The sequence below is a fragment of the Ambystoma mexicanum genome, chromosome 8 (genome assembly GCF_040938575.1).
Source record: "Ambystoma mexicanum isolate Mex_15411 chromosome 8, UKY_AmexF1_1, whole genome shotgun sequence".
NCBI classification, from domain to species: domain Eukaryota; kingdom Metazoa; phylum Chordata; class Amphibia; order Caudata; family Ambystomatidae; genus Ambystoma; species Ambystoma mexicanum.
The window spans coordinates 1,261,365,257-1,261,386,934 of NC_090929.1; the positions used below are offsets into that span (position 1 = coordinate 1,261,365,257).

The window sequence follows — 21,678 nt, forward strand, 5'->3', positions numbered from 1 at the left end:
AAGTCACCAACTTTGATGACAGTCTTAAAGCGCCTTGTTGGAGAGCGACTGGCAGATTGCACAGTCACCGATCTCATGGTAAGGATAGATCCAGTTGTCGGGGAGATTCTCCACAAACGTTCTTCAAATGACCAGTAGCACAGGCCTAGAAAGGTCTCTTTCATGGTGACGGCCATAGCTTCACTGACAGATCCAAGGCATCAACGGAAGGACATCAAAAAGGTACCTCCAGAGACATTGAGAAGCTGGAACACCACCACCGACGGGTGGAGGAAGTTCCTGGCGTTGTGAAGAGTCAAAGAAACGTACAATGAAGGTTTGAGGACTACCAAAACTGAATGTGCTGTAAAAAAAACATGAAGATGACCTTTAGGGGTGGAGCCAAGGCAGACCCGTCAATTAGCTGTGGGGAAATATGTCCCAAAATGATTTAAAGAGCACTAAAGTGACAGCAGTTCAAGAATTTAAATGTCAACTACTTTACTGTTACCGAGGATTCCCAGCCTAACTACAGGGAATATTCAAACAGCATGCACATCTATGAAAGATCCAATGCTGGAGAACCAGGACATGTGCTGGAAAAATGGTTTAGAATGAACTGCAAATCTACGAGCCATTACTGAACCTACCCAAAATTATCCTTTGACCACAAGCACTAGCAGGTGTACCAATACAGATTGTGTATATGGGGCATGGAGTGAGCCAGGGCAGGAGGCAAACTTCTCCAATCCTTAATTCTTGACTATGCTGGTTAACAATTTCTTTTTTATTTTTGCATTTAGGGCATTCCTTTTTAAACACATTAAACCTTACACAATCACCTAGAAAGCAAGAACAACAATTTTCAAACAAAGAGCTACATTTCATAAACAGAACTTTCACGATATAAAAATAAATAAAATGTCCTTCACATATTAGATATTAAATAAAGTTCCATCCAAACAGTCAAATAAATTAAAACAGTTATTCCATTTTAATATACAATACTCATATCATCCTTCCTTCATTGGATCAACTTTATCTGCAGCAATCTAAATAAACCCTGCCCCAATTTAAAAGTCTGCCCCAATAAATTGCCACTGTAGTGTTTCCCCAGGATATAAAACTATTTCCTTTGCGTACCATCCAAAGGAGATCAATCTTAACCCATTCATAGTTTCACACCCAATGAGCAGATGCTTATCATTTCCACCTTGTTGTTACAATATTGACATACATTTTTCTCGCATTAATTCTTCTTCCATAGGCATAGATTTTCTCATGTATGTAATACGTTTAGTCTGAATCCAAGCATACAGGTCCTGTATTATTGCAACAGAAATTTACTTAGATAAGCAGAAAATATTCCCAACCCTTTTCCCTGCTGGTGAAACTAATTTTTTGTAGTTTCCCATGGAGACATCAATCAATAGCCCACACTTTTTTCATGCAGTGGGATTTTACAAGACATGAACGCTATTCAGACCCCACACATCTCATTTCTTCTGGCATGTCTTAACCAGCAAGTTTCTCAGTCTCATCTGCCTTTGATGAAATTGTTCGAACAAGGAGTGAGCGAGCGAGTCCCCCCTTGCTTGTTCAGGTAGAACTTGGCTGTTGTGCTGTCCGTCCGGATTTGCACTGACAGGTTTAGTAGGTGGGGCTCGAACGCCTTAAGCGCTCTGAATACTGCCAGAAGCTCTGGCAGGTTGATGTGGTTCTTGGCCACTGAGTGAGACCAGAGACCCTGAGCTGTGTGGTGGAGATGGTGAGCTCCCCACCCCGTCAGACATGCATCTGTAGTGACTACTGCCTGTACTTCGGGATCGTAAAAGGGTTTCCCCTGTGCGAGATTCTCTCTTGTCCACCAGTGAAGGCTTTGTACCAGTGTTGGCGAAACGACCACTAGATCGTCCCACTGACCACTTGCCTGAGACCAGTGTTTCGCCAACCATTCCTGCATGGGACGCATGCGCAGGCGCGCGTGGGGGACCAGGTAAATACATGACGCCATCATGCCCAGTAAACGCATTGCTTTGCGTACCGTTATTTGTTGACCGGACTGATAATGCGGAATTTGCAGTAGTATATTCCGAATTATTTCTTCTGAAGGAAAGGTCAACCCCTCTTGAGTATCTAGGATTGCTCCTAGGAATTGTTTGGAGGTGCTTGGCACCAGGCTTGACTTTTTCTCGTTGATTGAGAAGCCTAACTCGTGAAGGAGGTCGATAGTCCTTTGAATGTTTGTCCTGCAAATTCCTGGGGTTTCCCCCGTTATGAGCCAGTCGTCCAGATAAGGGTACACTGGGATTGCCTCCCTGCGTAGGTGTGCAGCTGCCACCGCCAGTACCTTGGTGAATACCCTTGGTGCTGAAGCTATCCAGAAGGGCAGTACCTTGAATTGGTAGTGGCGACTGTCCACCTTGAAGCGCAAGTACTTTCTGTGCGCTGGGAGCATGGAAATATGAAAATAAGCATCTTTCATATCCAAGGTTGCCATGTAATCCCCCTTTTTTAGGAGGGGGATTACCTCTTGTAGCGTGGTCATACGGAATTTTTGGGGCTTGACATACTTGTTGGTAGGCCGTAAGTCCAATACTGGGCGCATTGTTAAATCTTTCTTTGGCACAAGGAAGTAAGTTTAATAGATACCCTTGTTTACCTGGTGTCCTGGGACGAGTTCTATCGCGTCCTTTTCTAGCAGAATGGCGATCTCCTCGAGAAGGATCTTCTGATGTTCTAAGGAGTGTATTCTTTGTCGTGGAGGGTGGTTCCGGGGACGCTGCAGTAATTCTATACAATATCCTGCGGACACTGTTGACAGCACCCATCTGTCTGAGGTGATCCCTTCCCAAGCCTGGGTGAAGTTGGAAATGCGTCCCCCTACTGGGGTTGCGTGAGAAGGGACCCTGAACTGAGCGTCACTGCTTTGGCGGAGGCGTGCCACCTCCCTTGTTGGGGCTGCCTCTGCCTCTTCCACGACCTCTCTTGTTACCTTTACTGTAACTTTGGGTAGACTGCTGGTTATTATTCCATTGTGTACCCTGTCCTTGGGCATAGTTGCCTCTTTGTGAATTTTGGCCGCGTGGGCGACGAAAATTACTGTTCCCCCTCTGGTTCGGGGGTTTGTTGGTAAGCTGGCCAAGGGATTTGAGAGTCTCGTACTCGTCCTTGGCATTTTTAAGTGCGTCTTCGACCGCTTTCCCAAACAATAGATCGGTTTCCACCGGCTTGTCTATTAATGACGCCTGTGTTTCTGTCTTGAACCCCGACTGCCGCAACCACGCATGTCTCTTGATAACAGTACCTTCTGCTATCAATCTTCCTGCGTTGTCTGCAGCGTCGAAAGTTGCTTTTAAAATGCAACCAGACACGGCTCTCCCTTCTGCCGAGATCCGAGCCAACTGGCCCTTTAATGGTTCAGGAGCAGAGGCTATGAGCGCCGCGACCTCTTCCCATTGATGGCAGTTGTAACTTGCCAACAGGGTGGTGGAGTTAGCAATCCTTGCTTGGTAGGCGGACGTTGAGGCTACCTTCCTGCCAAACCCGTATAGTCTTTTGCTCTCCTTGTCGGGAGGAGCTTCTGACGACGATAAGGGTGTCCCAGCCCTCTTCCGAGTGTTGGTGACCACTAGGGAGTCTGGTTTAAGATGACCTCTTATATAAAGAGGGTCAGACTGGGCTGCCCGAAAAAGTTTTTCGACTCTGGGGTTGACGGCTCTGGTGAGGTTAGGATTCACCAGGGATGGATCTATTCTACCTTGGATGGATTTAAGGATAGGGATGGTCTGAGCGACCGGCCTCCTCTCTCCCACCAACTCTTCTGCGAAGTCCCTTTCCTCCTGTACACCGTGGGTGTCGATGTGAAAATGTTCTGCTGCGCGAGCGAGAACTTCATTAAGGAGGGGTTGGTTATCAACTGGCGAGTCGGTAACTGGGGCTTCGCTCTCTACCGGGGAATCTACTCTGTAAATTTCCTCATCTTCTACCTCCTCCAGGTCCTCATCCTCCGCATAGTATTCAGACCCGGTTCGTTCCTCCATAATTGAAAACTCCTGGTCCCCTTCAGGGAAAGGTTGTCCTTGGTATCTGGGGTGAGGAGTAGAGTATGGAGTAGAGTAAGGCTGCACCTCGAAGGGGTCAGGTCTTTCGACCCGGGCCTTTTTACTTAGGGGGATAGGATCAGAGGAGCCTGAGGGTGTGGCCCCTTGAGGGTCATACGAAAGGAAATGCTCTGGGTTTTTGTCATAAAAATCCGCTAAGGAAGACATTCTTGACATGACCCTGTCTATGTCCTCACTGGACCATTCTTTGGATCAGGGTATGAGTTTAGTAGGCAACTTAGAGGACTTATCAAGGGTACCCTTGCTGGATGTTGCTGTCCCAGTAGATTTATGTTCATCTGTCTGCGCTCTCGGTCTCTTGGAGCGCGGCCTGGGGGTGGAAGTCGTCTTCGTCTTCTGACGATGGAACTTCCGTTAATCTAGGGAGCGAGGCACTCTTGGCAAGAGTGGATGATTGCCTTGCGTCATGAGGCGATCTCGATCGAGAGCGCCCAGAGGACACCGAGTCGGACCGTTCTATCCGTGCCTCTTTCCGAGAAGTCGACGTCGTCGAGGTTCGGTTGGACTTAGTGTGCTTAGTGTGTGTAGGTGTAGCGCTTGCGTCGCCGGGGGTCTTCCCCATAGCCACCCTGCCGGGCAACCTTCCGAGGTCGGGGACCTGCGCTCGGCAGTCTTTCGACGCCGTAATGCCCTCGCCGTCCGAAAGTACGGCGTCGCTGCCATCGCTGAAGGCGCCCTCCGCTGCCATGGCTGCCTGCCTGGCGTGGTGGGCCCAACGCTTTGTCGAACGGTCCTTAAGTGTCTTAGGTTTAAACCTACTACACGCTCTGCAGTTCGCTTCGGGGTGGTCCCTCGGCAAGCAGAGATTGCACGTGGCGTGCCTGTCGACCCAAGGGTATTTGCGATTGCACTTGGGGCAGAATTGGAAAGGGGTACCCTCCATACGCACCTTGAGGCAGCGGGCTGATAAGTGTAGGAAATATATAAGGTGTACCTATATACCAAGAGTGAAGAGTATGTACCACCCCCCACTCTCCCTACTTGCAGGGCCGAGGCCAGCGGCCTACTAGGCCCGGGCCGAGGCCAGCGGCCTTCCTAGGCCCAGATCCGTCGTGCAGCAGCCGACGGTCGATGTCTTCTCCAGCCGTCGTCGAGATCGATGGTCGACGTTGGGGTGGGGAAGGATGTCAATAAATAATTTTAAATTAAATTGCAATATATAGCAAAAGTATGGCTAAGGCCAGGGGACTCCGCAAGATGCTTCCGACCAGTATGGCGGAAAAAAACAATCTGAGGATCCCAGACGCGTGAGGGATCTTGGGTACAGTGGACGTCACACTAGGGATAGTATTACTGGCACGCCTGTGTCGACGCCCATTTTCGAGTTTCGAAAAACAAACTGTAATACTCCGCAGCTTCCACTAGATGTCGGCCTATGCACAGCATGTGATCTAAGCAGATTCCACAAGCCTCAGAAATATATATATATATATATATACAACCCTATTCACTTATTGGACAAGTCTTAGTGAGAAACACCACTTATTTTCAGACAGAGGTGAGCGCTTAACATAAGATGACACTCTAATAAGTTGTAAGAAAGGGAGGAAAAAAGGCAGGGTTAAGGAAGCACACAAGTTTCAATACTTTTACAAAGAACCACAGTAAGGCAGGATAGGCAGAGTTCTTCTTGGGAGCAAGGAAGTCAATTGCAAGGCCAACTCTTGGCGAGAGTAAGCAGAAGGGGTCCAGGTTCACACAGTGGGGTTATGCCCAAAGAGTCTTGTAGATAGTTCGCACAAAAAGGATGAAATTCAAGTCAGGAAAAGTTAGCTAGGTTTTCCCAGGCTAGCCCAGGTTAGAAGGTCGAGGCTTTACTGTCACCCCGAACTATCTGTCGCAAGGGAAGCCAGGCGGGACACAGTACCTTAAGTGTGAAGGAAGCTCCAGCGGGGGCAGTTGTTCCTGGCAGCAGGTGCAAGTCAGTGTTTCGTCCAGAGGAAGAAGGTCTCACCGTGGAGGAAAGATGAAGGTCGTTGCACTGCCAGGGAAGAAACCAGCCGCGGAGTTCTCCGGTTAAAAGGCACTACCCTTCTCTTCGCGGTAGTGGTAAACCGTGGTATTCCGGTTGCTGAGGTGCTTGGCACGGGCAAGGCAGCCACGAGATGCTCCAGGAAGGTGAAAAGAAGGCCAAACTGGTTATCCACACCAGTCAAAGGAAGAAGACTCTCCGGACTGGAGATCTCCGTCGTCGGGAAAAGTGGTGAGACGGTTCAGCAGGGCTCCACCGGTGGTGTCATCGTTGCAGGTCGGCTCAGCTTCTCCCTCCTCGGATTCTTAGGTCCTGTGGCGACTTCTGAAGTTCCAGTCCCCAAAGCCCTGCTTTTATGCAGCACACCCCCATTCACTCAGCCTAGCTGTCAATCAAACATGCTAAGTGGTGAGCCGGCCGGCTCACCACAGGGCCAATCACACAAGAGTGCGACTTGAGTTACCAAGGTAACTCAGTCCAGGGTGCCTAAACCCCTTCCCGCACCCCCTGTGGTACCCAGACAGTGGCACCACTTTTAGAGGCTTCTGTGGAGAAGCCCGCCAAAAAGTGGAACAAAGGGCTCGACTTGGGTTGGAGTCACAGAAGAGAACACAAACGCCATTTTAGAATCGAGTTCTGGCAAAAAATACCAACCAGTGAATATTAAATAAATAAACCGGTGGCATGTTCGAGGCTAAAAGAATTAAATAAAGTTGGTAGCCTCGAACAATGGGAAAATCCCATAGAGATATATTCGCGGTCGAATATAAAAAGTAGTATCCACTGCCACCAGCCAAAACCCAATCAGGGGGAACGGAGACGTGCCCCCTGAACAACAGACCCCGGGGCAATCGAATTTCCCCGACCAGTACGTCCACAATATGATGGTTTGTACTGGTTTCTGTTCATAATTTGGGACTAGCAAAGCCAATGGGGACTTTACATGCCCTGGGAGATGGTCAGTCCCAGGGTATGGAGTCTATGTTGGGGGGTCGCTACGACACCCCTGGGTTACGGTACGGAGGGTGCTGTGTAACGCACATCAAAAAAACACACGAGACCCTATGGAGGAAAAGACCCCATAGCCCATAAAACACATGGAAAGTTAAAGGAACACCTCAAATCATGTCTAAGAGTGGGAGCAAAAGAATCTCTCTTAGCAGGAGAGAAAAAAATAAACCCCAACAATCCAGCAAAGCTGCTGGGGGACTCACTATGTTTGGGAAATTAGCCTTACAGAGAATTCTCCCTAACACATGGGTAGGGGCACCAGGCAGGGCTGCCCCTTCTCCCCAATCATTTTCACACTTACAATAGAACCCATGGCTGAATATGTCCGTCAAAACCATGCATGTAGAGGTCTTCGCATGATAGGGAGACAACAAATCATTTCCTTATATGCAGATGACACCCTACTATATATTAGGAATCCGACGATAAATCTAGCGCCAATTATGGCTGAGGTCAAGAGGTCATCTGAATACTCGGGGTACGGGGTTAATGTCTAAGTTAGAACTGTTTCCGCTTACACCTAAAACTAAAGATATGTCAGACACAGGGATTCAAATGGTCACCAACAAACATCCGTTACTTGGGGGTCATGGTATCCAGGGACGGGAGAACACTTCTCTCAGAAAATCATGGCAAACTCCTACAATCCCCGACTATTAAATTACAAGTCTGGAACAGGCTCCCTCTATCCCTATATGGGCGTATAGCGTTACTTAAGATGGTAGTGCTACCCAAACTCCTATACCTTTTTTGCAATATACCGATTTGGCCGGGCAGAACATTCTTCACGAAAATCAATATGCTTGCCACTACATTTGTATGGGGAGGGAAAACGCCCTGGTTGAAATGGTCCAAAATGACAGAACCCTTTGCAAAAGGAGAGATTGCTGCACCAGACTTTGTGCCTGTGATGTTAAATAGTAAAGTTCACTTTGCGAGACGCTGGTTTGATCCAGAGGACATGGCACCACACATCAACCTGGAAAGATTTGCGGCATCTCCCTCAGACTTGTGAGCTGTCATGTTTGACCCTAATCGTAAGGACACATGCAGATAGGATTCTGTGGGCGCCACCACACGTGCATGGGCCAGGATATATAAGATTGGCCATTACGACCCCATATGATCCGAAGGGACCATTGTGGAACTTCCCGGGCATTAGCTCCACATGTGATAAGGCAGTCAAGGGTGCCTGGGACCCACAGAAGCAATTTAGAATGTTGGACATGTTCCCGGAAGGGAGGTATTGTGCACTAGATGACTTTGTCGGGGCAGCGGGGGGGGTGATCACCTAAAGCGATTTCAGTTACACAGGATGAAATCTGCCTTCGCTGCCAAATGGCCTTCCTTCCCAGAAGAGCCACCCACACATGAATGTATTGCAGCCAGGGGGGCACGGGAAGAGTCTGCCGGCACTATATGGCCTTGTTCAGACCCACTCCAGGCCATGCAATAATGTCAAGGAGACCTGGGAACGAGATCTAGGGATAGAGCTGTGTGAAGCCACATGGTCGAGATACTGCCAGTTGACTAAATTTGTATCCATGAACTCAGGGCTACATCTTATTCAGTTTAAAGTTCTGAACCAGTTACACTATACCCCAGCCAAGTTAGCTAAGTTTGTGCAGGGCCACACGGGGAAATGCCCTAAATGTGACACCCCTGACGCAGACTCCTATCATATGTATTGGGCCTGCCCACCAATATCTAAATTCTGGGGGGAGGTGGCGGAGATTTTGGAAGACATCACGGCAATACCTGCTACACCCTCCCCGCGGAAATACCTCTTTTGGGATACTGGTAAAACTGCAACTACCACTAGACGGTTGTTTAATTTAGCATGTGTGATTGCGAAGCGAAATATATTGAAATGTTGGAAGTACATAGATCCTCCTAGGCGACAGAACTTCTTGAAAGACATGTCGATGGTTAATGAACTTGAACAATTTATTATTACATTGCCATCAAGATGCCGCCCCAAATATATATGGTTGGTGTTCAGGCTCCATCGATGCAAAATGCTATCTGATGAAGAGGACAATCCATCGTCACCGCTCTAGTACTGTCAAGCAAAATGCAAAAGTGTAATGTATATTGTAAATAATCACATATGTTATATGACGTTGCGATTCGCTGACCGCTGGCCAGTATTGTCTTGTACCTTTCTCTGAACAAAAATAAAGATTAAAAAAAAGTATCATGAAGGGCAATGGAGAATGTGTGATGGTAGGAAAGGCATGGATAATGTGTTAGGTGAGGATGAGGTGAACACAATGTAAGTGGAGTGACTAGATCAGGGATTGGAGAAGTTCCAGGAAGGAATTCCAGTGTGGAATGTGATGCAAGGATCATTGTGATGTCTAGTGTAGGTGAAGAGCCTGGTGTTGAGCCATGAGAAGAGGTAGAGCATCAGGGTCCAGTATCCCAAACAGGAAGAACAACAGAAGGGAGAAGTTTGGATTTCATTTCGGAAAGAAACCTGGAGGTCAACAGCAGAATGATGGTGGCGTAAGAAGGGAAATGTTGCAGAGCTCCCTCCAAACTGAAAGACTGTTGGATTTGTGGTCTGGGGGTGGAGGGTGTGTTGGGAGTAGCTCGGAGCACGACCCGGCCTCTGTGTGCAATGCAAGCAGTCTCCCCTGTGCGGCAATGAATTCGCTGTGGGTTTCAAACGTGATGCGGTTGACGTGGCAGGCAGAAACCAACAGCAGTTTGGGAGTGCTGAGGAGGCAAAAGCGTGGCGGGGTTCCCTGGATGAACCAGTAATCAAGAGACACTGAACTTCCCTCATTGTCCATGTTTCCTTGGGCCTTCTGCCCCACAACAGAATTCTGCCCAGCACTAGAAATTCATACGACCATTTGGTTCCATAAACCCACTTCACTACGCTCTGGTTTCAGCATAATAGTATTCTTCCTCATGCTAGCATGGCACAACAATGCGCTGCTCCTACAGTACAGGACTATAGGGAAATTGGCCAAGCAGAAACATGGCATGGACCCAGTACAGAGTACAAAAATAATGTGAGTACATCAATAATTGTAAACACTAAAAACGTATGTAAAAATAATGTATACAATATATCCAATCCAGAATTCACACTGTAAGCAATACCACCACCAATACCTTAAGGGGGGGAAGAGAGGTAGATCATAAGTAATATTACGTAGGCCTTGCAGAATTAGAAGGCACACCAATATTCAGAACTGATCTCTAGAAGTCCAATATCCGAGAAACAATATCCTCAAAGTGAACGGTTAATAAACCAGCCCTTGGATTACTTGCCAGGTTTACTCTCAGTTCTCCCATAGGGTACAATGGGCATGATGCAGCTGCATTCCTAGAGTCTGTGCAAATCCTTTGTAGTATTTCTAAGTTAGGATTCCTTGTTAGAAACGGGGCAGCAACCTTTCATAGTTTTCCAGGGAAACCCTATAACCCAAAGCAGGATACCCAGACTTAAGTTCCACCACAGAAATAAGAAACAGGTAGCAGCAGAATTTCACTTTATGCCCATAGAAATGAATTGGATGGGATGGGCTTTTAAAACTGGGATATGCCCAGGCCAGTGCAACTTCAATCAACGAAAAGAAAAACCCAAGGTAAGTCAGGGCCATTGCAGGACAGGTCACTGGACTGATCCTTAGGATTAATAAGAAAAAGCCTCAGGTTTTGCACTCACAAGGCAGGAACTGAAAGGACAACAGTCTGGAGAGGCAGTTGGCGAGACCCACACAGGATCAGTATTCACAATGCAGGACAACAAAGGGACTTGGGATAGAGGCATGTCCCTCTATTTGACAGAGCATCAGCAACAAGGTGATTGAGTCAGAGTCCCACAATGAGATCTGTGAAAATGTCATCCCCAAAGCTAGACTAGTTATGTGCAATGGAGGAATCCCTATTCCAAAGGTTGTAACTTGGGTACAGGCACACTACTCTAAGGGAGGGAAGCACCAGGTACATATCTCCTACTCTGCAGAGCTTTGCCTCAGCTGCAGCTTGGCCGATTGAAGCTGTGGATTGGCCTGGCCAATACGAACCCGAGCAGGAGTCCCCCAGCGTTCTACTGTAGTCTTTGTATTCTTGGATCCCTTTGTAAACTGATGAATGGCCCACAGTGCCCTACTCTATGATATACTGGACTGGGGTGACCCGAGCCCACCAATATAAGTACCTGAAACATTAAAACAGGGGCTGGCCATCAATCTTGAAGAGCCGGCTTGTGTGATGCAACTGCCCAGCCACCACGGAATCACTTAGGCTGGAATGTTTAGTGGGAGGTCTGCATCCCAATACCCAGTTCCCGTCATTTTACTCTTGCAAGGCACCTGCAAGAATGCATGACCATAGATAGCCCTTTCCAACCAGGATGGGTGGAAGGACAAGAGCAGAATGTTATAATGGCTCTTGGGTGGAATTCTACCTTGTAGAATTCCACCCATGCTCTGATGTCAAGTTTGCTTATGTTATGGTTCTACATTCCAAGTAGGACGGTTAGCAGTTGATCTGGAGAGCTGTAATGTAGGCTCAGCACTGCTGGGCTTAGGCTGGTTGCCAATAAAGAAGCCTCACTTACAACCCTGTGTACTTTTCTACATTGGCGACAAGGGCAACCAGCCTTCCAACCCACGTTGCCTATTTCGGCCCAGCAGTTGCCCATGTTTTCCCCCTGAAGGGCTGCCTGATCCTAAGGTATTGTCCGGGCCCCTCAGGTAGGCACAGGGTTAATTTTCCTCTCTGAGCGATGAAGGGCAACGCCCCTTTGGTACGCCTTCCTCCACTGGACGGACACCTCCTGCGTGGGCGGGGACTCTGCCCGGCAAGAGAGCTCAGTCTCCGCTCTCCCCCTTGCTGCTGACTTCCTCAGATGTCCGTGGAAAAAGGAGAAGCACTACGCTGAACCAGCCGGAGGGCTGGGGCCGCAGTTGCGCGTGGGCCAGAGCTGCCGGCTCCTCGATCGTCTGTTTCCCGACTCACCGCTCTCCCCCTCTGTCGCCGGACTCCGCGGCGCTGGGCTCCAGCAAGGGGGGGCGTGGAAATGGGCTGCACACCGCTCTCCCCCTCTCTGCTGTCTCCAGACTCTGCGGCACTGCGAGGAAATGGGCCGCTCTCCCTCTGCTATCCCCGGATTCCCTGGCCCTGCGCTCCGGTAAGAGGTGTGGAAATGGGCACCGTTAGCATTGCTCGCGGGAGTGGGGAAGGGTCTCAGAGCTCCTCACCCGTTTCTGTTGCGGTGGGGGCACCGCACTCGACCCAGTTTGGGGAGCGCAGGCCAGACAGCACACCAGTCCGCGTTGCCGACGTGTGTGGGGAATGTCTTCTCCCTCCTCCACAAACACTCACTGCTGCCGGGGCACCTGGTTCGTCCTGGCTGTGGAGTGCAGGCCCGGCAGGCTGCCCGGTGAGGTCGAGGGGCAGGGGAAACTTGCTCTCACTCCCTTGCGGGCAGCGTCAGTTGGAGGGCTCTTCTCCTGAGGGGCCCGGACAATACCTTAGGATCAGGCAGCCCTTCAGGGGGAAACATGGGCAACTGCTGGGCCGAAATAGGCTACGTGGGTTGGAAGGCTGGTTGCCCTCGTCGCCAATGTAGAAATCTACCTCACACAACATCCTTGTGTGGGGTAGATCGCAAGCGGAGCATGATTGCAGGGTTCTTGAAGTGATGGGTGTCTTGAAGGATTGTGGTCTCACTGTCAAACTTAGCAAATGTAAAGTAGGGATTCCCAGTGTAACTTATTTGGGACATTCATTGAACGCTGAGGGTATTCATCCCAAGGCAGAGTTGGTGAAGGCCTTGAGTGATGCACCGGCCCCGGTAAACCAGGACCAGTTGAGATCCTTCATGGGTCTTGTGGAGTATTATAGTAGATTTGTGCCTTCGTATGCTGACAAGACTGTTAGTGTGAGGTTGTTGGTGAAGAAAGGTGTGCATTTTGCATGGTCGGATCAGTGTCAGGCGGAATTTGTCAGGTTGAAGGAAGAGATTGAACAAGCCCCGTCCCTAGGGCCCTTCTCTCCGGCCAGGAAAAAATGTCTTACCGTGGATGCGAGGGAGTATGGCATAGGCGCTGTTTTGGAGCAAAGGGTGGATGGTGAACTGCAACCTATTGTTTTTGCATCTAGAGTGCTCAGAGAGGCTGAAGGTAGGTATGCCGTCAGAGGGAGGCTCTCGCTGCTGTGTGGGCCTCCAAATATTTCAGGACATTTCTGTGGGGAATCGAATACACCCTGCGTACGGACCACCAGCCTTTAGTGCATGTGTTGACCTCTAAAGGGTTATCACACGTGTCTTCAAGGATCATGAGGTGGATGGCCGATATGGCGGAGTTCAATTTCAATGTTGAGTATGTCCTGGGAACTAGGAATGCGGTAGTGCATGGTCTGTCGCACTTTCCGAAATCTGACAGTGATCTTGAGCTCCAAGATGTGGCAGGGGACGATTGTACCCTGGTTGCCAGTGTGGTGCCTGCAGTGTCAGAACAGGAGTGGGGTACAGAATTTGCAGCTGATCCTGAGCTGATGGAAATGAAGATGGCGCTCAGCAGTGGAGTTGAAGGTCCAGCTTTGTCAAAATCGGATGGCCAGGTGTGGGAAGAATTGTCGGTGGGTCCATGGGGTGTGGCTAGAGGCCTGAGGTTGATTCCTCCTTGTTCCCTTAGAGGGAAACTTGTTGACCTGGCCCATGAGGGGCATATAGGAAGGTCCATGACCAAGAGAAGGCTCAGAGAAGATTGGTGGCCCCGAATGGATGCTGATGTGGAGGACGTGGTGAAGGATTGCGCAGCTTGTTCCACTAGTGACAAGAGCAAGGTTCCCGCTCCCCAACCTATTTATCCGGTGGAACTACCCCGTGATGTGTGGTCCAAGGTGGCGCTTGACATAATGGGCCCGATTGATGCATTGGGGGGAGGTTTAAGGTTTGTCGTCGTTATGGTGGATTATACATCTCGATGGGTGGAGGCCACAGCTTGGTCTACGGTCACCGCTGAGAAAGTGGTGGAGTTCCTCTCTGCAGTGTTTGACAGGGAGGGTGTGCCTGCAGGTCTAGTTACTGACAATGGCTCTCAGTTTGTGTCGTAGTATATGCAGAAGTTTTTGGATGAACTTGGGATACGTCATCATAGAGTTGCACTATACAACCCACAAGCCAACGGTCTGGTAGAACGCATGAATCGTTTTATCAAGGGGGCCATCCAGTTGGCTCTTGCCGATGGTCTTCCGTGGAGAAGAGTGGTGTCAGAATCACTTAAGGCTTACCCCTTCTATTGTTACTGGTCATTCTCCTTTTGAGCGGATGCGAGGGAGGAAACCTGGCTCCAAGCTGAGAGTGCCAGCCCTGGGTGGCGGTGTTCAGACACAGGTGGACATGCGGGAAGTTTTGGATCGAGTTCGGTGCAAGCAAGAACGGTTCTTGAGTGAGCAAATGGCCCGTAGGAAGCCCCTTCCTGTGAAGATTGGTGATTGGGTTCAGATTAGGAATCCTAGGTTTGTTGCCAAGGGTCTCAGCTAATACTTAAATCCACGCAAAGTGGTCAAGCCTGGTCGTGGCTATGTAAAACTTGATGGATCCACCTGGAGTCTCAGGCATGTAGTAGTGGTGGACAAGGAGAATGTGGTTTCTGTGGGTGGCGAGTCTAGCGTGCCCGGTAACGGTTCAAGAGATGCTGGGGTAGGTTGTGATGTCCCCTTAGAAGGCTCAGCAGTCCGGGAGGAGAATGAGGGACTAGTTAACTTGCAGCCCATTGTCAGTGGAGCGGCTCTTGATCCCCAGGGTGTTGAAGAACATTCCTTTCCCATCTCTGTGCCTGATTCTGGTGTTAGGGATGTTCCGGTGGATGAATGTGAAGTGTCCGCTGCTGGGGCAGCCGACTATTCCTACACATAACCGGTCGGGCAGTGAGAGGAAGGTTCCCTCCAAGTACAAAGTTTGTTTTGGGTGCTGTTGTTTAGTAGCACCTCTTATTTTGCCCACAAGAGCAAGGAAGAAATACCAAAAACTATTTTATAGTTGGAGTTAATATTGCGTGAATGTCAGTCTGGTGTGGTCTGTGTGTGTGTGATTGCTGGTCTAGTGCGTGAGGGTTTGAGTGTGGACCTTAGGGTGGGTGTTTCTTTGTTGAATAAAGGGGGGAGAAGTGTTATAATGGCTCTTGGGTGGAATTCTACTTTGTAGAATTCCACCCATGCTCTGATGTCATGTTTGCTTATGTTATGGTTCTACATTCCAAGTAGGACGGTTAGCAGTTGATCTGGAGAGCTGTAATGTAGGCTCAGCACTGCTGGGATTAGGCTGGTTGCCAATAAAGAAGCCTCACTTACAACCCTGTGTACTTTGCTACATATAACAAAGGTAGGGCTTCACAGAACTTTTAGCCAAGTTTGTTGACCAACGTCGTAAATTGGCTAAATTCATGGGACACAGTAGTACACCCAAAAAATTGTTAAGAGTGACCACTGCCACCAGCCTACCAGTGTAGTACGGCCCAGAAACCATTACGGGAAACCATGTTTGCCCGTAGTACTCTCCAAAATGAAGGCAGTACAGCTGCTCAAAAAGGATTTACACGGGGGAAGAGAAGTCCCACTGCACTGGTAGCAAAACGGACTTACCAGGGGCCACAGAACAAGTGTGATGAGCATGTAACTAAAGCTGAAAAGAAACCCACTCCCAACAATCTGACCAGGATCATACATCTGCAGATGTGCAGAGAGGTCCCATTGAAGTTAATAGGAAAGCCACCGAAATACAATACCTTTCTGTAATAGGACAGTTTTTATATCTTCCCTTCCCATGCACCCTCTTACCAATACCTGGGAAAGATACCAGGTCTAGGAACCAGGTACACATGTCTGGCCATGTTAATCCACCGTCCATCAGCCATTCACTGCTTTGAGGGCAACAGGACATGTGGTAATGCTGCTCTTTGCCTCTAAATTGTTGTTAGTGTGGAACCATACTATCATAGCTGGACATCTGCTGTAAAATTAAATTCTACTGTAAAGGCAAGAAATAAAAAGGACTAAAGTACAGGCTGGTCCTCCAATTGAAGGCAATCTCTGAAAATCAGAGCACTGCTCTAATGCTGCCTTAGGTTCAACTGCTTGCCTTATTCTCGATTGTACCTTAAGTCTTCTAAAATGTCTGGGCCAAGAAGATACTGTCCATCAAATACAATAATCAATATTTGGGTCCGAACCTTTGAGTAAGGACATACCTTAAGGCATGAACATCTCAACAAAAGACTGCTAATGACCACCAACTCTGCAATTTCCTCATACAGATACCGGGGGGCCTCCTAAGTTTTCTGCACTTTCTTTGTGCACATATTAATGAACTGATAATACAAACAGTACTACACTGGCTTTTCCTGTGGAGGAATAAGAAAGCCGATGCCACACATGATCTCATTTGGGTTTTAGTTTAAAGAAATCTCCATGTTCAGATACCTTGGTTAATGTCTATAAAAACAAGGCTTAATTAAATTGATGCTAACTTATACTTCAATGCACATGACACTCTTAACTCAACTTTTTGCCACCAACTTAAAAAAAGGTCCATAGCACATATTCAAGAAAAAAAAAAAAGGCATTGGAGCTCCTAACCATAGACATGCTATTATTAGAGAATGTGCTGTGTAAAAAATTTGCTGTGAGCAGGAAATCCAACTAAAGTCTTAACTAGGGCATTGTTTAACTGGCTTGCCATTAGAGCAACAGCATTATGCATAGGCGACAATGTTATTATGGATCAAACTTGTTTGGTGTGCCAAACACCTTTAGAGGGCATGGCCTACTTTGTTTTCTTTGCCCTGCCTACATAGAGATTAGAACAGAGAATGTTACCAATACTGGGAGATGCAGGCGTAACCAAACACCGCCCTGCACCATTTGATCTTTTATGGGCAAACTCTCCAATGGTAATATGGGCGCTCTTAATGTATTTCAACTGTGCATTGCATAAAACACAACTTATACTTTAATGCTTTTAACCAGGGGTGTGTTCTTCTGAATTTGCTGAAATGCTGGTTAGCTTCCTAAGAAGTATAAAAAAAGATAAAAAAACAAAAGTAATTTGACGAAAGGATTTTATAACTATCTATTTTATTACATGTTTATTTTGTACTGTGTATGAATTGGTTTTATGATTGTAATGTTTTTATGGAAAGTTATTCTTTTTCCAACATAAATGTTTGGATAACCCTCCCATTTTATCAGACTGGCTCTTATATAAAACAATTTAACACATTTGTGAGTGAACCAGGACCCTACCAAAAATAATCAGATCGATTATGAATCCATGCCATTCCAAGAGGGCAAAATGGAACCCTCTCAGACCAATAGAACAACATTACTTGTCTGAATCCAGGAGATTGCATCAATGATGCTATGATTTCAGAATCTGTTGAAAATACTTAAGATAGATATTCATTAGCTTTGGGTGAAAGAAAATTGATGGAGATGGTCACTGAAAAAGATTGAGAGCACTGTCAGTTTTAAATTTTGGCTTAAACAAAGATGTAACTTACATGCTGTGACTGAAGATGCACCAAGCTATCCACAACTGGCACTAATGATGATGCAGCAACAGCACGCACATCATCATCCAGATCTTGAAGACCTTCAACAACTGCTGGTAATACTTTCGGTAACAAGGTCTGTATCACATCCTATATGAAGATATAATTGACATGGTAAATTTACTAATGATTTAATGAATTATTTTATTAATGAAACCTGCTTAATTACGGTTTGGTACTATGAAACAAAGGTTTTCAACTTGATATTTGTGGCCAAATTTCCAAGTGTAAAAGCAGGACAATTATTCTCCAACCTTTCATGCAATAATGTTTTTGGAAACAGTTTTGATCATTAAGTTATATATAAACTTCTGTTTACCGGTTTTTTGACTCGAACACTGTAATGATACAGCTTTGTACTGTTATCAAACTCAGTCATTAGAGCACAATAAATAACCAGTACAATATTATAAGTGCATCACGTAAAATGACCAAATAGGCAAACTTGTTAATTCATCACCACAGCATTATTCAGTAAAGAACACACATCAGTTCCTTGTCATCTGTAGACCTACCCCCCCCATGCCTACATTACATGTTACCATTCCCATAACGTTATGTTGCGAGGGGGGGGGGATAATCCAGCTGCCCTGGGTTAACCGATTCAGGGAGGCCTCAAATCTGAAGGAGGTTGCAGTGGATCTCATAATTTGTGCCAGATACAGTAATATCCAACATCTTCAGGACCCCCCAGAGGTACTAACAATATCCATCTCAGCCTTGAAACATTGTACCATCCCTAAACCAACTGCAAAACATGCAACTGCCCATGGACCCTTCCAATTCATTAGCTATGCCTGGCTAATATCAGTCTTACTGAGAACACCTTACAGAGTATCTTGTTGGTTTGTTTATTCATTTGATAATGCGCTCCGAACCCATGGGTAGCTGGGCGCAACAGAAATAAGAATACTTTAAGCTTAGTTACATCAGGTACAATCAATACAATATAAACAAGACCTTTGTCACTGTATGCAGGTTACAAAGGTGAGCGGGGAACAGTAGGTTGTGAGTTGTGGATACATAGAGATAAAAAAAGTGGCTAGGTTACAATATTTATAATATACAATAGGTACAATAGTCCCGCAGTAAAGCGAGGATGATAGAGTTGAGGAACGTCTTTTGCCAGGAGCCTGAGGTCAATCCGGAGTGACCTAGTGTTAATGGTCAATAGTACGAAGTCAATTTAGCATATTAAGTCGAAATTTGAGGTAGGGTAGTTCTGACCTTAGGTCTAGGGGAAGTGCATTCAAGGTTATAGCCGCTTTGACCGGGAAGCTAGATCCTCCTGCTTTAGTTTGTTTAAATCTCGGAATTTCAAGGAGGTGGGCATTGGCTGATCTGGTAGGTCTTGTAGCAATTATTTTTATCTTTTCAGTGAGGTATGGGGGAGCTATGTTATTCTGGCATTTAGAGGTGAGCGATACTGTTTTAAGGAGGATCCTGTCATTTATTTTTAGCCAACGGGCATCTAATCTGAAGTTGGAGATGTGTTCTCGTTTAGGGATGTTTAAGGCTGCTCTTGGTGCATTATTTTGAAGTCGTTGAATTTTGTCTACAATATATTTGCTGGCGCCTAAGATAAGGGCGTTGCAATAGTCCAGTTTGGACATGATTAGTGCATTGGCTAGTGTGATGCAGCTATTACAGAGAGGAAGTGACGACAGGCTAATAAGTTTACAAGTGTAAGCCATCGAGGATGCTAGGGAGTTGACCTTTTTGTGTTAGAGTGGAGTCCAGGTGGAGTTTTTACTACAGGCATCACCTTCATTATGTTACCATCAATATTGAAAGAAGTGTAGCTGGAGTTAAGCTTTTTTAAGTTGGAATCTGAACCCAGGATCAGGATCTCAGTTTTATCGTCACTCAGGCAGAGGCCGTGAGGTGCCATCCATGCGTAAATGAGGAGGTATATCTTGTTTACTAAGGCGGTGTCCTCAACAAATTTGCCCAAAAAGGGAATAAGGAACTGGGTGTCATCTGCATAATTAGTGTAGGTGATACACAATCTGTCGAATTTGTCAAAGAGTGGCTTAGTAAAGATGTTATACATAGTGGGTGAAACGCAGGAGCCCTGTGGCAAACCGCAGGAATTTTGGATAGGGTCTGCAGACGCTGATGGAGAGAAGACTCATTGTGCGGTTCGCAAGAAAGGACTGAACCCATGCTATATAATCACTTGAACAATGGGCTGCTGACTCAAGGTGTTTGCATAAGACTGCATGGTCCACCAAGTCGAAAGCCGCCGATAGATCAAGGAGGAGCAGCATAGCTGTTTTCCCGTTATCCTTTAGGTCATCGATTTGTCTTGAGTTCCATTAGTGCCGTTTCCGTACCATGTTGTGCACAAAAGCCAGACTGGCGTGATCCTAGTAGATGATTAACCTCTAGGTAATCCTGGATTTGAAGGTAGGCTACTCGATCAATTATTTTGAGGAGGAAAGACAGTAGGAATGGGTCTATAATTGGTCGGGATGGCAGGGTGTAGAGTTTGTTTTTTCAGAAGTGGGAGAACCCATGATTCTTTAAGGTTGACAGGCACTGTGTTGGTCCTGAATGAGGAGTTAATAAACTTGGTAATAAAGGGGCTGGATCTCTAGCAGCAACCTTTATAATTTGTGTTGGACAGTTGTCTTGGCAGTTTGAAGGCTTCAAGGAGAGTATTTTTTCAGTGTCTAGGATAGAAATTTCGGTGAAGCTGAATGGCATGAGGGAACTATCTGCAGTAGTTGTGGAGGGAGGCTGCAAGGCTTGTGTCTTAGCCCTTCCACAGGGGAATACGCCTATTATGCTATGCTTAACTGTTGCCTGTGGGTGTACACCAGTGAACGCAAATAATGTGCCTTCTTGACAATATCATAGCCCTAGCACATAGGTAAATATGATCATAGTTCTTTATTGTAGTCAACAAAATGGGCTTGCGCGTCTTGCACCATTTTCGCTATTACTACATTAGTCCTATAGGCACACCAGATATTTGTATTTTATCTGCTGGAAGCGTGCATTCCTGGACAACCCTTTTGCATGCAACAAAACTATTCCATTCACCAGCATAGAAGGGTTTGGCAAAAAGCAGACCATTTATTCCTCAACTTCACGCCACGGTCATTCTTGGCTGCCACGTCCACAGCATAAATCTGTTATTCAGTTACCTCCTTCCTCCAACTGCTTTATCATAACATTAATCACATGTGCTAGAGGACATTCTGGCAACCCATCCCACAAAAGCCTAACCTCTGCATCAATCTGGCAAACAGGAAGTTCAGCTGGTCGCGAGGATGCACCATCTTAAAATTGCAGTATGTTATTGCCCCTTCACACTTCCCCAATCATCCCATTCTAGCCACATTAGTACCACTCTTCCCTCTCAAAGTATAGCCCACACGACTGCTACTTAGGCTCCTCTCTGTCAGAAACATCAGTCTCTGACCCGGAAGTCTAGTCGCCTGCCCACATCTGTATCATAGTTGCTACCAGTGAAGGAAGTGACCCGAGCTCCCTCCTTCGGGCCCCTGTTAAATCAAATAGTTGAAGCAGCTTGCATGTAGTCGCTATTATATGGGCAATGACCTTCCGCCTGTGGACATTTATAAAAAAAATAAATTAAAAAAATTAAATTAAAAAAAGTCTACTACGTGTTGTAACGTAGCACGCCCCAATAATGGGTTTTGAAATGTGCAGCTCCAATAACCCCTGTACCTCACAGGTTGTTGCAAAGATGACAAAGCTATTCTAGAGATGCCTCCCTGCCATATAAACTTGCCTAAAAAAATATGTAACTTATTAAAATGATTAATTCAGTATCACCTGAGGGAGGGCAATCATTTTCTTGAGTGCAACGCGACCCAAATCCGATAACGTGAATTCATGCCAAAATGCTGCCGCATAGCCAAAGACAATCATACCTTCCAGCTTATTTTGCTGCTAGACCCCCAAACCCCAATAAGCACTTGTGTCAATGTCAAGATACCCAAATCCACCAGTTGGAATCTCCATATGCAGGTGCCTTAGA

At 46.8% G+C, this 21,678-nt stretch overlaps 1 protein-coding gene across 2 annotated transcripts in view; it reads right to left on the bottom strand.

The window, feature by feature from the left end:
* Positions 1-21,678, bottom strand: part of BTAF1 (B-TFIID TATA-box binding protein associated factor 1) — a 2,675,064-nt gene that overhangs the window by 1,825,312 nt on the left and 828,074 nt on the right. For both annotated transcript variants that reach the window (XM_069611378.1, XM_069611379.1), the window contains one exon: positions 17,616-17,756. In XM_069611378.1, coding sequence (XP_069467479.1) covers positions 17,616-17,756 — 141 coding nt within the window. The remainder of the gene's footprint in view (positions 1-17,615; positions 17,757-21,678) is intronic.